The sequence below is a fragment of the Oryzias melastigma genome, linkage group LG20, assembly GCF_002922805.2.
Source record: "Oryzias melastigma strain HK-1 linkage group LG20, ASM292280v2, whole genome shotgun sequence".
Lineage (NCBI taxonomy): Eukaryota > Metazoa > Chordata > Actinopteri > Beloniformes > Adrianichthyidae > Oryzias > Oryzias melastigma.
In genome coordinates this window covers 14464646-14480640 of record NC_050531.1, presented here as the reverse complement: position 1 = coordinate 14480640, position 15995 = coordinate 14464646, and the positions used below count along the sequence as shown (strand labels likewise).

General features: G+C 37.8%; 2 protein-coding genes across 2 annotated transcripts in view; one reads left to right on the top strand and one right to left on the bottom strand.

Moving 5' to 3' along the window:
* The window catches only part of bmp6 (bone morphogenetic protein 6), a 50167-nt gene extending 36061 nt beyond the window's left edge, over positions 1-14106 (top strand). The window contains exons 5-7 of the mRNA XM_024280053.2: positions 9557-9633; positions 11744-11854; positions 12042-14106. Of these exons, the coding sequence (XP_024135821.1) occupies positions 9557-9633; positions 11744-11854; positions 12042-12191 (338 nt within the window). The 3' untranslated portion in view covers positions 12192-14106. The remainder of the gene's footprint in view (positions 1-9556; positions 9634-11743; positions 11855-12041) is intronic.
* Positions 13256-15995, bottom strand: part of txndc5 (thioredoxin domain containing 5) — a 13137-nt gene continuing 10397 nt past the window's right edge. Inside the window, exons 8-10 of the mRNA XM_024280054.2 lie at positions 15235-15317; positions 14654-14783; positions 13256-14575 (exon numbers count right to left, since the gene is read on the bottom strand). Coding sequence (XP_024135822.1) covers positions 14453-14575; positions 14654-14783; positions 15235-15317 — 336 coding nt within the window. The 3' untranslated portion in view covers positions 13256-14452. The remainder of the gene's footprint in view (positions 14576-14653; positions 14784-15234; positions 15318-15995) is intronic.

Here is a 15995-nt window from a genome sequence, read left to right as displayed (position 1 = left end):
AACACCTTAAAAGGTAATTTGGGGTTTGGTGGGTGATGAAGGCTGGGAAGGTAATGGGAGTTGGGTTGGCCTTTGGCGGTGGGGGAGGCTAACAACCATCCGGGGAAGGAGTACTGCGTCCTGACACAGCAGCACAGGCGGCCTGTAATTAGGTGTAGCCAGTCATTAGCCGCGCAGCTAAAAGACTAACCCGGCTAACAGTATCGCTTAAAGAATTATAATAACACGGCACACTGCCAGCTGTGTTATTTCATCTGTCGCTCCTCTCTTCTCCTCTCCTCCCTCTTTCTTCCCCACCCAACCTCCTTTTGTTTACCGTTGGAGTAATTAGACATGGCGGAGCTCACTCACAGGGTTTAATAACCTCTGTGATGAAAGACAGGAAGAAAGATAAACTTCAGTAGTCGTGGTTGGGGGAAGAAAAAAAAAGAGGAGAGACGTCAGAGACAGCAGTGACATTCTCCTTCTGTCTGTCTCCTTACTGCAGTCCTCGTTCTAATAGTTTCACAAAATTCAGGTACAAAACAAAAAATCCATTCATGTTTTTTTTTAATTTAAACTATTAGAAACTTGCATCAAAAGTTGTCCCTGTTCAGATTTCTCTCTCTCTAAAACCAACTTTGTGGTTTTCTCTTCTCAGCGACACATTGTTGTATTTTCGGAACATGGCGCGATAAATATAATTTACAGCTTTTTCCTCCTCACAGAACGAGGGGGTGAAAGTGTTTCCTTGAGCTTAATGAATGGCTGCTACTGTCTCAGGGTTAATATCAGCCCGAAGCTCAGAGTGAGCATATCGAAGGAACTGTTGTCCCCACCCTCACCCTTTTGCCACTGAGCGGACGGGGTGCGACCTCACCTCGGTGAACTCCATGTGAATCAAGTTGTAGGGCCTGTGTCACGTGGTCAAATGGGATGTTTGTCTACTCACACATCAACGCTTCTAGGTCAAGCACTGCAGGGTAAACTTGTGTAACATGCAATGCTTTTGCGTTAAAGGTTTCATATTTAACCCTTTAACACTGGAGCTGCAGTGTTTATGTTCTTTGATTTACTGTAATTTTTGAATTGTTAACACAATCAACATAATTCCAATAGATTCTGAATCTATTGGAATTATGTTGATTGTGTTAACGGTTGAAAAGTTACAGTATGTTAAAGATTTTGTGTTTAAGCGTCACCGGTGTTAAAGGGTTAAAACATTTAAATTCACACAGTTGTCCTTCTAAACCTAATTTTGTTAGCTATAAAACACAGAATTAGTGACTTAAGATGGACAAAGGTGAGACTTTCAGCAATAAAACAACTAATTCTTGCATTAAACTAATAGAAAAGCTTTTCATTTGGCTAAAAAATACAAGAAAATGCTTTAAAGAAAATTCCTGGATTTGTCTAATAAGTGTAAATCTAGCTTATGTTTCTACCAAACAGTACGATGGGATGTGAAGTCTGGTGGATGTGTAGTAAAAGCTGGATTTGTGATGTCACAATATCATGTTTACATCTAAACATCCCTTAAAGAAAAGAGTTTCAGATTTAGGCCATCAACAAACAAAGACGTACATGGATGTCGTCATTGTAGCTTCTATGTCAGACCTACAAGCTTTTTCCAACAGCATTTTTTTGGTCTTCACAATTTAAATAAAGAAATACTCAGAAATGTAGTTTTAATCTTAATTTCTTTATATATATCATGAGAAAAAAATCTACAAAAACTTGCTAAAAACATAAAAAAACCCCACATTTTCATTGAAGTGGGTTTCTAAAATGAACGATTTACAATCTTAGGACTAAATCTAAATCTGAATTTAGGTTCATTAATCTCAAGACGTTAAGATGGAAAGACAGAAAAGTCTTTAACTGAATGGCAATGAGAACTGAATGTTTAACCCTCTTGGCACTTTTTTCCTTCAAAATCTGCTGGAATTATGTTGATTGAGTTAACAATTAAAAAGATAAAGTAAATCAAAGAACATAAAAACTGGAGTTCTGGTGTTAAATGGTTAAATTGGAAATGAAATCAAACTGTAAATGGGTAAATTGACACAAATCAAAATGACTAATTTAATTTGATGACGTCACCAATAGACGCAGGTCAGCTAGCATTAGCGCGGAGCTTCTAGCGCTCAAATATACATAAAAATATCAGTTTTATCATTTTTAAAAGGTCATACTTCAACAAAAAGTTATTACTAACATTTAAATGTAAACTTCTGTGCTTCAGCCACTTGAAGAAAAGTGCTTTTTGTCCCCTTTCCGATGGAGGGCTCTGTATCTCTCAGCTTGAATGGTTTGCCCTAAAAAAGCAATTTCAGACACCCCTTCCCCTGCAAATGCCCCTACAATTGGAGGGGTAGGGAGAAGAGAAGAATTTGGATTGGGCCAAATTAGTAAGAACACAACCATCTTGGATGTTCAAACCACTGCGGCATGTAGTAACATGCAAGAAAGAGTGGAAATAGTCTTTATTTGTCGTGACTTTTTTTTCTATATTGAAACTTCTTGACCCGTAGTGGTCTCTGGCTTTTTGAGCTTTTAATTCTAATGTTCAGTTTGACTTTAACACTGTTTTTGTGGAAATGCTTTTTTATACAACCTCAGTTTTTGTTTTCTACAGATATATTTTTTCTTTCACAAAAACTCTATAATGGACCTGAAACTATCCAAAAAATTCAGTTCAAGTTGTCAATTTTGTGACTTCTTTACTACAAAAATCACAAAAACTGAGATCAAATAGTTTTAAAGAAAAAGATCAGACATGTAGAGACAAAATCCAAATGTAAAAATCCATAAATAAAGTGAAGACAAAACAATGTAAAAAATGAATCTACCCAATCTACTCATGTTTTTAAACCAAAAATGTCAATGCTCAAATTTCTTTGAAACTTTCAAGTTCAATTTTAATAGAAACAATGCTAATGAGGGCGTCAGCTTCATTCCTACATCACTATAAACAGTAAATGTGATTGGCAAACTCATCAATGACCATAGAAACTAATGAGACTTAAACAGAAACTACAGAGGGGAGCTCCTTAGCTGAGCATCAACCAAAGAACTTTAAAAAAGCTTCAAAGCTATCTATTAGTTTGCTAATTTTTTTCATGTTTTTGGTCAAGCTTAAGTGGAAGACTGACAAAGTGCGGTGACCTTTAATTAGAGTAACATGTTACCCGTCGCAGAGTCTGTTTCTCACCCTTCTTGCCACCTCAGCTCCCTGTCAGGAAAAGGAAAAATAAATGAAAGGAAGCCTCTCGGGAGCCGGAGCTTAGCAGTAGCTGTGTGGCATTAAAATTTTACAGGCAGGAAGGGGAGATGTGGTTTATGGGCACCACAAATCTGAGCCTTTACACTCAATGAAAGCCCACAGTAAATATCAGCTTTATTCCTCTTAAAGAGCCCCACAGACTGTAAATGCTGATGACTTTTAAGGGCAGGAGGTGCACGGAAAATGTGTAGGTGTGTGAGAAGGAGGAGGAAAAGAGGGTCTGGATGATGCACTGCAAACAGAAGGTGCTTTTCTTATTTAATAATAAAATAATTATGCTTTTGTTGTGAGCTGAGGTTAGACTTTTTCAAATGTATACACTTGATATTGTAATAAATGTCAATCTTTTGTATTTTGTTGCTTCAAAAAAAATTTTTTTAATGATAAAAAACGTCTAAAATTCATATTTGAGGCTCAATGTCTCTATCTTTGAGTAAATAAGACAATGAGCATCAACACTGCAGCTTCATTCGACCTCCACATGCAATACCAAAGCAAACTGACTGTAATTATTAGGCATCAATGTGAATTTTTATGTAAATCATCATCACTCTCCGTATTATCATATCAATTCTAAAATTAGTGTAGATTTAATATCACCTATATGTCAAGGATGCAAATGTTTACTTAAATGTGAATCTGAATCACATGTTCTAAACAAGCTGAGAACCTCAAATTTAAATGGAACAACCTAAAGAATGAAGATGGAGAAAACTAAACTCAAAGGCACCAAACAAACATGTTTTCCATCGTTGTTATTTGAAAGCAACTTTTCCTTTGTCCTTGAATGTTTCCTTTGTTTAACCTCACCGTGTGCAACAATGTAAAGTCGTGTGGATTTTTGTTTTGGGGTAAGAATAATAATAGGAAAAACTGTGTGCCAGAATCTGATTCACCTCACCTGTAAAGGTCTGTAAACCTGTTAAAGTCAGGTGACTCCAGTGCTCATTTCTATCGCCTGTGAAACAGATTTATGAGAAAACACATTCATAGTTGCAAACACACACACACTGCTGACTGCACAGGCGTGCACACACAGAAAACTGCCCTTCCTATTGGAAAGGAAGCAGCCAGGGAAACACCTGACTGTGTCGGACAGTCACCGGTTGCTCCTTGACCTCTCGTTTGCACCAGCTGCTGCTCTCTGCTTTACCTTTAGCTTCCTCTCTTTTGTGAGTTTATTTAATCAAAGTGCATGCATTTTTCAGGTTCAGAAATTACCACTAAAAAATCTATTGAAGGGAGTATTCAATAGAGTTTCTGTTGTTCTTGATTGCAATTCTGAGTATTTCTTTACTGAAATTGTTGTGTATCAGGAGCCATTTGAAAAAGCTTGTAGGTGTGACATTGAAGCTACTACGGCAAGCCACAAGATCTCTGCTCCTCTCCACTCAGATGCATCCACTTGCGGACAAATAGATGCATGGACGTCTTCGCTTTTCTCAATTCTCACTAAACGCTAGGGCTGTGGATCATCACTTAGGTAGCGATCCGATTCGATTCACGGATCAAGAGCAACGATTCACAAGTTGAACCACGATTCTTACTTTTTATTATAATGTTTATTGCTATATGTATTGTGTCTATTGTGTCTATGTGTCTACTAGATGGATGAAAATTAAAATTATTTGTATTTAATCATCATTTATACCTTTATTTAGAACAGGTGATCAGAATCAACTAAACTGATTAAAAAAACACAAAATTTAGATAAAAAGACATTTTTTTGTCATTTTAAAGTTTTTTTGTTTTTTATTTTTCAATCTTCCGGTTCAGCAGTAAAACAACATAAAAAGGATAAAAATCACTTTTGTTTTGGGTCATTTAACAACAAAACCTGAAAATATTCTACACAGTTTTTTATCTTCAAAGTTCTTCAATATTTTACGTTCTAAGCATCACATATTGCTGCAGAGCTCCTATGAAAAAGTTTTTTTTCGCAGCAGAATCAGCTGATTCACGTTGATTACATCCGCCTTCCAGCAGCGCAAGGCTGTTTCTTCAGAATAAGATGGAGTTTCGTTAATTACGTCAAATGTTGAAGAGTTATCATTACCAAAGTAATGTAAACACTGGCGCTAAAGCTCCGATGTTAAAGCTAATTCATTTTTTCAGAAGTTATGTCTGTGAGCGGAACTTCAGTCTCAGTTTTGAACGGAAAAAAGCTCTCGCTAGTTTTACTTTGAAAACCGGAAGCTTCATCGTCACGAAGATGTGTTTACTTCCGGTAGCGGCACCGCGCCTCTTTGGCTTTATTTTAGTTCATAAACTTAAAATCCGCCATTAATCTGCATTTCAGAGCAAAGACACATCGTCCTCAATTGATATTTTGATCTTCTTTTGCTACAATTTACCACATTTATAAAGATTGCGAATCAGCGATCTTGGATGTCGTGAATATCCTTACTCGAAATTCTGGGAGCAGATCGCGAATACCCGAGTACCCGGATACTCTTTACAGCCCAACTAAACACTGTTTGGCTGGATGGCTCTAATATTGTTCGACATTTTTGCTGCACCCTTAATGTTAAGTTGGAGCTAGCAGGAGTGGGAACAGATGGATGTCGGGAAGTAAGGATGTGCTCACTCTGCAATAACAACCCCATCCTATGTCCAAGAAAATGACACATTTTTTTGTTTTAGCTAAAACTGGAGTTGTCTTAATTAAAAGACCACTGCAGCTTTTGGTTTAAATGTTATGGCTGTAAAAGTTGGAAATCACAAGCAAATGTTCACATCACCTGGAATCATCTTGACTCAGTCACTTATGCTGCAGTCATGTCTCATGACCATAACGTCAGAATTTTCCAAATCAGAATCCGCTCCTGCAATAACTGCGGCTTTTACTGCAGCAGATTTTTCTCTAAAGTAGTTCAGAATCACAATAACTGAGGAACACGTTGCTGCAAATACATAGATTTTGTTTCCATGCAATTCCAAAATACTAATATATTTTTTTGCTAACATTATTTTTTTATTTTTAGTCATTAACTAACCGTTGCTACTTTAACTCAACTTGCTCTTAAATAAGCACTTTAGTGTAATTTTTTTTAAATCGTCAAATGTTGAAGCATTAACCAATGACTTAAGAGTCGTAGTCATGTGATCCCTCAATTTTAATATTTTTATTCAGATATGATGTCATTAAACCATTTCCTTTAATTAAAAATGAATATTGGGGACAAACAAGGCTGACAAATTATTGTATAAAACCCCTGTCAGTCAAAAGATCAAGTCCCTCTTTCATCATAGTGAAACAGAATTGATTTGCCTTTGTGTCATTCTTCCATTCTTTACCTTATAACGATTAAATAATGCAAGTAAATTGAAAAAAAGGAAGTATAAAACAGAAACTGGGATCAAAGCTCCAAAGCCCCATGGGGCCACTTGTGGTCCTGGAGAGATAAAGACATTACCAATGAAATCAAGACAGCGTGCATATTGCATGGTGCTGCTGAGGATAATGGCAGTAAAGGAAATGCTGCCTCACCACAATCTGGTAAACAAGGTTTCTGCTTCCTCAATCTGAGAATAATCCAATCAACTTTCTCTTTGTGGTTTTCTTTGTTTCAGACAACTCCAGATACAGCGGAGCCAAAAAGTATTTAGTCATTTGTGCAAGTTCTCCCACTTAAACAGATGAGAGAGGCCTGTCATTTTCATCATAGGTATATCCCAACTATTAGAGACAAAATGAGAAAAAAAAGAAAAAAACTGAAAATCACATTGTCTGATTTTTTAGAGAATTTATTTACAAATTATGGTGAAAAATAAGTCAAAAACAAAAGTTAAACTCAATATTTTGTTTTAAACCCTTTATTGGCAATAACAGAGTCAAACATTCTCTGCAAGTCTTCACATAACAAACTATTGCTGGTATTTTGGTCCATTCCTCCATGCAGATCTCCTCTAGAGCAGTGATGTTTTGGGGCTGCCGTTGGACAACACAGACTTTCAACTCTCTCTAAAGATTTTCTGAGATCCAGAAACGAGAGAGACCCAGCCACGTTTCATCTTCAATGCTGATGGAAGGAGGTTTTAACTCAAACTCTGACGATACATTCATTCTTTCCTTTCACTTGGCTCAGCCATCCTGGTCCCGTTGCTAAAAACAGCCCCAAACCATGATGTTTCCACCCCCATGCTTTACAGTAGGTATGGTGTTCTTTGGATGCAACTCAGCATTCTTTCTCCTCAAAACACGACAAGTAGAGCGCTTACCAAAAAGTTCTATTTTGATTTCATTTGACGATAGGACATTCTCCCAATCTTCTTCTGGATCATGCGAATGCTCTCTAGCACACTCTAGACAGGCCTGTACATGTACGCCTGGTGGCATAGTCTGTTACTGATGGTAGCATTTGTTACTTTGGTCCCAGGTCTCTGCGGGTCATTCACTAGGTCCCAGTTTGCTCACTGTTCTTGTGACCATTTTGACCCCATGGGGTAAGATCTTGCAGGGAGCCCAGATCAAGGGACATTATTTGTGGTCTGGTATGTCTTCCATTTCCTAATAATTGCTCCCACAGTTGATTTCTTCACATCAAGCTGCTTACCTATTGCAGATTCAGTCTTCCCAACCTGGAGCAGGTCAACAATTTTGTTTCTGGTGGCCTTAGACAGCTCTTTAGTCTTGACCTTAGTGAAGTTTGTGACTGTTCGAGGTTGTGGACAGGTGTATTTAATATAGATAACAAGTTCAAACAGGTGCCATTAATACAGGTAATGAGTGAAGGATAGAGAATCATCTTACAAAAGACGTTACAGGTCTGTGAGAGACAGAAATCCTGCTTGTTTGAAGATGACCAAATACTTATTTTTCAGCTTAATTTACAAATAAATTCATAAAAAATCAGACAATGTGATTTTTCTGGATTTTTTTTTCTTATTTTGTCTCTCATTGTTCATGTACACCTATAATGAAAATTACAGGCCTCTGTCATCTTTTTAAGTTGCACAATTGGTGCTGACTAAATACTTTTTTGCCCCACTGGACAACGTGGAGTTTGGGCAACGCAGTCCCAAAGTGTGCAAAAAACCTGAATAAAAGCAGCCCTGCTGTTTTTTAGGCACAAACCTTTTGGTGTAAGGTGGCGCTTTGTGGTTTTTGGCTGTTAAACAGATAAACAACAAGACATTTGTGTGTGTGTGTGTCAATTTGTATCATGTTTTGCCAGTGAGACTTGTAACAAATGATGTCCACACACATGAAAGAACCCAAATGAACAAGCTTTATGGAGTTGAAACATGTTTGTGTGTACTCCCTGTGTGTTAGCCCCCCCACCTCCAGCTGACTAAACAGTGAGGTGTGTGGCTGGGTGGTGGCAGTGACAGATTTCAGGACTGTGGTCTGACTCATGCTCCTTTTGACAGGCGAACGCACATGAAAACCTGAACGGAAAATACAATTCATGACTCCTAATTGTGGATTTCTATACAAGCCATTGTTTTAGTTTAAAAATGACAATAAAAGGCAAACAAACAAGTTAAATTGGGACATTAAGTGTCAAAATTATTCATTATATCTTGAAAAAAATAGACAATTGCAAAAGAAATGCTAACAAACTGTGTGAAACTATGAAACTTATATGAAACTTGGCATGATCACACAGAGGAAGGACGGTTTTGTTTAACGTGTTGGAGAATTTGTCAAACAAGCGTCTCCTCGATGAGGATTTGCTCTTGAATCGTGGCCATCGGCTGCATTTTCGGCCTCTCATCATCCTTTTCTCTGGGCTAAACGATGAACAAAAATGGTCAAATCTATGAGGTATGACAGAGAAAGTGAGCTCGACAGAGTGTTAGCTGGAAAGTCCGCATCATCATCTTGACTTCAGTGTGGTGACCAGTGCCAACTATGACCTCTTCAAGTAAAAAAAAACAACAAACTTACACCTGTCTGCTGTAGACTGCTCTGCAGAGTGGAACAGATAATTGAGAGCTTCATAAAAAGAGTTCCACTGCAGCCTTTGCTGTTCCACCACTTGAGATCTTGCCAAGCAATATTTGAGTTTTGGTGATTTTAATGAGGCTCATGTTCTGCAGCGTTAGCCAGCAGATGATTGTGCAGCAACTGCTGTAATGAGCACTTGTGCTTTTGTTTACGCCCTCTTGTTTCTCCACCCAGTGCATCATGGGAGATATCCTGTGTGCTCTCAGACTCTGTCATGCCGATGTACATGTGAACATCTTTTAGGAAATGGAAGTTTTTGTTGTGCAGTTATGAAATCTGGACCACCTTTGACTACAGTTCTTACCGAGTTTACAAAAAAATGTCTGTTTTTGTTTCAGATTATAACAGCAGCGATCAGAAGACCGCCTGCAGAAAACATGAGCTGTACGTGAGCTTCCGAGAGCTGGGCTGGCAGGTAATTTTAGGACAATTGTTTTAAGTCGGCTTGGTTTTAAATGGTGTATTTCAACAGCACTAAAACCCCAAAAAACTCAACAGATGAAAGAAGAAAATTGTATTTAACTACACACAAGAAAAATAACTGAAGATTTATTCCATATTCTTATTTTTGTGTACTATTCTGCATGAGTCTTTAATATCATTTTATAAAAGCCCCACTGACAGGTATGTTAAACAATCTATGTGTAAAAGATTTATATTTATTCTTCACAACTATGGTATTCCAAATACAACACCAAAACACTGCATTATTGTCAAAAATCTTCCACACAAATATTTTCAAATAATTAAATAAATATCAGCTTGTTAATAATATCTAATATCTGATCTGATATTACTAATTTATTGTTTTTCAAAAACAAAATTCTTCGCTTAAAAGACCAACTTTAATGAAAATGGTGTTTTTAACATGTTCTTGTAGCATTTTTCTAATGATGGAGGACATATATTTGAAGAAAATTAAAATTTAAACTGCATTTCTGACCATTTTTGATAAAAATTGTTGTAAATCGGGAATGCTATTTGAAAAATCTAGTGGGAAAGTATGTAAACAGATGGGTGACAGGTAGTGGGGCGGCCTTACTTCGTGACAAATTTCTAATGAACTCCTGCCGCTCTGCAGAAACTACGTCCTAGAAAATGACACAGGGTTTTTAAATTATTTTTTATTATTATTTTAGACCAAAACAGCAAAATCATAATTAAAAGATGACTGGAAATGCTTTGAAAATAGATCAAAAGACAATTGGAGTAGGGCGAAGCAGCATCACCTAATGGTATGATAGACAAGTAAGGGTACAGAAGTAGAAAAGCATGAAATTATGACAACATACATCTCTGTTAAAGTCCTGGAGTGACTTAATCTTAGCCCACTTTTAGGATCATCTAACAGATTAAAAATCTCTCACAAGAATCCAGATGGAGCTTCAGAGGAAAGATAGTAGCATAAATCAGAATCTGAATGAATCCATCCATCCATCCATCCATTTTCTTGACCGCTGTGTCCCTTTCGGGGTCGCGGGGGTGCCGGAGCCTGAATGAATTAAAAATAAAAAAAAACCCAAGGACAACCTTTATTTTGACATTTAACCCAGTCAGACACATGAATTCTCTGCAGAAAAAGTCTCATATCTAAATGATTAAACAAAGTCAACATGACCTGTCTCTGCTGATAGTAAGACAGTAGGAAAAGCAGAGAAACCGATGTGTATACCCCAACATAAACACAACAGGCTACTATCGCTGAGTGATAAGAAACTAGTACTAGAGAGGCAGATATGAAGGGCAAAAAGAGTCAATTATGAGCTGCTAAAATGTCAGACTGCAGGTGTGTCTGAGTGCAAAAAAAAAGAGTTTCATACATCTTTGCAAACAAGCTTTTGGCTGTTAACACAGCACTGACATCTAGAGGGAGATTGCCAGTGATCTCTTACACAAACCCTCACAACCAAACATTTGAGTGAAGATTTTTCCCTTTCAGACTCATATGTAGAAATAGAGTCAGATCAGAGGTCTGCAACATTTAATGCAAAAAGAGCCATTTTGGTTAGTTTCTTACAGAAAGAAAGCCAAAAAGTTGAAAAAATATAGTTTTATTATATTAATTTTTCGATATATGACAATTTTATTTTATTTTTACACTTTAGACAGTGAAACATACAAGTTCCTGATTGGTTTATTTCAAGCATATATTGTGGAAAATACAGGACAAAACACAAATATTTTAAACTCATTACAGAAATAAATACATCCTGTTTACCCAACTTTTTTTGAAGCCACAATGGAGGGACAAACTAGGCCTCAGGTTGCAGACCCCTGAGGTAAATAGAAAAAGTTCAAGGGGTAGAAAAAAATAAATTCAGATTAAAATCCCTGAAACATGTCGGATTGAGGAAAAACAAGTAATTAATTCATCGAAAGGAAACAGTCGGGAGGGAAGAATAAATGTGCAGAATCTGTTCTCACATTTACTTATAACTCAGGTAATCCTCAACAAAACCACACTGCATATGACAGAAAATCTGACCTGTTTTCACAAAGCAAGCTGACTTCCATGTGTCTCTAAGGACTGGATCATTGCGCCTGACGGCTACGCAGCCAACTACTGTGACGGAGAATGTTCCTTTCCTCTGAACGCCCACATGAATGCTACCAACCACGCCATCGTGCAGACGCTGGTGAGTACTTAGTATGTATGCGTATTCCAGGTCTACTTCCTGTCCTGAGGGAAAGTATCTGTAACATAAATCCTGTAGAATTAGGACTGAGTCAGTGTCATGATCTGTCCTGAAGTGACAGTAAAAGCAGCATTTGCTCCGTCTGGTTTGTTTTTGAAAAGTGTTTTTTTTTCTTTATGTATTTTAGGTGCACCTGATGAACCCTGAGAATGTGCCAAAGCCGTGCTGCGCCCCCACCAAACTCCACGCCATTTCAGTGCTTTACTTCGACGACAACTCCAACGTCATCCTGAAGAAGTACAAAAACATGGTGGTGCGCGCCTGCGGCTGCCACTGACCCTGCCGGAGGGAAGGTGATCCACCCCCCCAAAAAAGTCCTCCACTTCTGGAACAAGACATCAAGAAATGCAATTAAGGATTTATTGTTGCATACGTTTTTGTCAGCAGCTTCTCTTTTTAGCTGAGGACTAGAGCTGTAATCTCAAGGAAGTCTGTGGAAAAGAGGGAGTCTTTGTGGATGATTTTTTTTGTATTGAACGCCTGACGGGCTGATGCACCTACAGAGAGGACCAGACTAAAACCTCTGTGGGAAAGGCCAGAGTGCTGCTTTCTTTATCATCTCCACGAACTGATGTTTTAAGAAAACTGATGAGAAAGTCGTCTAAAAGATTCGACTCACTGGCGCAGGAGTTTTACACTAAATAAATGACACATCGGAGTCTATACATGTGCTGTTTTTTCCTTTTCTCCAGCCGTATTTTCTCCTCCAGCCATATTTGCTCTCCCAAAATACTATATGGACTGAACCGACCTGACCACAGACCGTTTTAGCTGTGGACTGCTCTGAATAATCCCCTCCGTGTCAATATTTGTCAGGCTCAGGCTGAGCCGTGATTCACCGGGCCGCTCCGGCGTGATGCATGTTGTGGCTGTGCTTGTGTTTTTCTCCACACGACTGAAGAATACAGCTCTATCCCTCCGACATGCCACAAATGACCGTTTCTATGTCGCTGCACTCGGAGAGCTAACAAACCCTTTCACCCCCACGACAGCCTGTTGAGAGCTCGGGGAAAAAGGTTCAAATCTTTCACTTTATTGGATGAAATGTATGTTTCTTGTGCTCTAAAAGACACGATGTGATCCTTGGATGGCATGCAATCTTCATAGAACACTTATGAATGATAAAGTATATATATCCACAAATAATTAAACTACCGTGTGTGCCTAACCAATCTTTAAATTACAAAATATACCTCTGCTAAGCTGCTGTTTACATTTGTGATCATGTTAACTTTTTTTTTTGTAAATACTTGTACATTCTCCGCTTATTTATTGCACCTTTTATTAAAAGAAATAAAAAATATCACATCTTTAATACAAAACCAAGATTGAAAAACCTTATTTTTGGGAAAAAAAGACAACTTTATTATCAAATTTCATGTTACAATTTGCCAATACTCACTTTTTGTGCAACATCTGTGGGTTTTGCACAACCCATGAAAAGAAAATATACAGAAAATACTTCCATCACTGGAGTTCCAAAGATCATGTGCTATCCATAAAAATGTTTATTGAAAAAAGAAAAAAGGGACAAAGAGCGGCATGTCTGCCTGTTTGTGTACCTTGACTGGACAATAAAGCGAGTGGACATCACATGTTTCATTTCAGGGGGGTCAAAGAACATTCGGAAGATTTAACAAGGTGCTGATTACCTCACAATGGTTTGTCACAATCCACTGTTTTTATCTCAAATCTCCAAAAATGTAATGCATTTTAGTAGGAAAATATGTTTTAATTATTTCCAGACACAAATTGGTTTCACTCTTCTCCAACTATCGCAGATAGAAAGGTCGTGTGATTGCAGTGACCTGAACTACTTTGTTGATTACTTGATTTCAGTGAGAATCACATTTGATACGAAGAAATTTGGATTTTCTAAATCAAGACACTTGTAGCTCATATAAGAGATAAGGTCAGAGTGCATTCATTTGAAAGGAAATCGTAATGCTAAGTAAGTCAGAGATGGTATTTTTAAAATCACAGGATTCAGAAAAGCTGTTTTTTTAATGGTTTGACTCACTTTTAAATCTGTCGACTTTTCAAACTCCCGTAAAAAAGCATAAAAAGCTTCCATCAAACGTCTGATGTTTCCCTGAGAGTTGTGTACATAGATGATGAGTGGCATGAAAAATAAACACACACAGCCTCTGCAGTGACAACATGAAGTGCTTTCAATGTAAAAAAAAAACAAACAAAAAAACAGACCCGGTGTATAAAATTCAGTATTGAAAAAAGTCAAATGGCAAAAAAGGCTCAAACAGTATTGATTTTTTTAGAAGGCAGGAACCTGGGCACCACCTTTTTCCAAAACATACATTTTACAGTTTTGGTTTGAATCAAAGCAAAAATGCTCGTCGGACACTTCGTTTACAGACCCAACCGATGACCGTCCGGATTCAGATTTAGGTTGAGCAACAAGAAATACATTCACATTCCAAACCATCACTCTGTCCTTAAAACAGGAGTGACTCCGGCTGACCCGATCCGGATAAAAAGTGAGGTCAGAGGCGCCGTGCGAGCACGCCGACTTGTTCCCGTCTACAGCTCGTCTCTCGTCTGCCTCATCACAAAGTCGTGCAGGCTCTCCAAGTCCCGCCCACCATGATGCTCATCGCCCTGCTCTCCAGCTCTGAAGATGATCAGTGTGGGGTAACCTCGCACCTAGAAAAACAAAGAAGATTCTAGTCTATTGCATCGCATTGAAGCAGCGTCAGAAGTCCGTCAGAATGAAGAACGTACAGAGTATTTGTTGCACAGAGTGCGCTCCACCGTGCAGTCCACTTTGGCAATCTTGACATCGGTGAGGCCAGGAAACTCTTTCTTGGAGAGATCTTCCCACGTTGGAGCGAGGTTCTTGCAGTGGCCACACCTGCACAACCGAGGGACGGAGGTTACAACAGAATGCTGTCAACACAGACCCTCAACTTTTACACTCCAAAGTTTGATAGAACCAACTCACTGATGTCAACATGTTTTTGTAATGATTTAAACTACAAAATACAAAACAGTGTGAGATATGTTGATTTACCTGAAAGCAAAATAAAATATAAACACTAATGTAACGTAAATTTTTTTAAAAGTGCAAATTTGCAATTAAATGTGTCTTTGATTTTTGTTTTTTATTCAATATTTGTGCATGTCTACCAACTATTTCATTAACAAAAAGGCAAATACAAATAATATTTGAATATGCAAATAAAAAAGACCTTTACACCTCGTATATTTTACAGACAGGGGGCTCTTTTCAAAGCATCAGAGTCACCCGTCATACTTTTGAACAATTGTGCTTTTTTTTTCTTCTTAAACAATGATGAACTTACCACGGAGCGTAGAACTTGACAAAGGTGAAGCCCTTTGCTACAGCCTCATCGAAGTTGCTCTCGGTCAGAATCAACACGTTAGACTGAGGACAGAATGAAAATCGGGTCATTACAGTTACTAAGGCTGTGGATCGCTGCTTAGGCGGCGATCTGATTCGAATCAAGCTCAACGATTCATGAATTGAACCACGATTCTTACAATGCGTGGATCTTTTTTATTGGACGCATGAAAATTGAAATTATTTGTATTTAACCACCATCATTTATACCTTTATTTAGAACAGAAGATCAGAATCAACAAAACTAATAAAAAAAACAAAGATTTAGACAGACAGAAGTGGTGTGTTTTTTCATTATTTTGGGCGTTTTTTTTTTGTGAACCTTCTGGTTAAAGTTCAGCATCAATAAACACAACATAAAAACATAAAAAATTATTTCTGTTTGGAAACATTTTACAACAAATCCTGAAAATATTCTCTACAGTTTTCTATCCTCAAAGTTCAACATTTTGTGTTCTAAGCATTCTATATTGTTGCAGAGCCAGTATGAAAAAAGCTAAAGCTCTGGTTTTAAAGGCCTTGTGCGGTGACAATTTTTATTTTTAAATTTAGAAAGTTAATGGAACTTGGAAAACGAATCCGATAAAAATATTCACTTATAGTGATCCAGCGCGATTTTATTGATCATTTTATGGTCGTGCACAGCTTTAAATTTGGGCGATAGGTGGTGATGGGCGGGGGCTGCGCTTGACGTCACCTCAG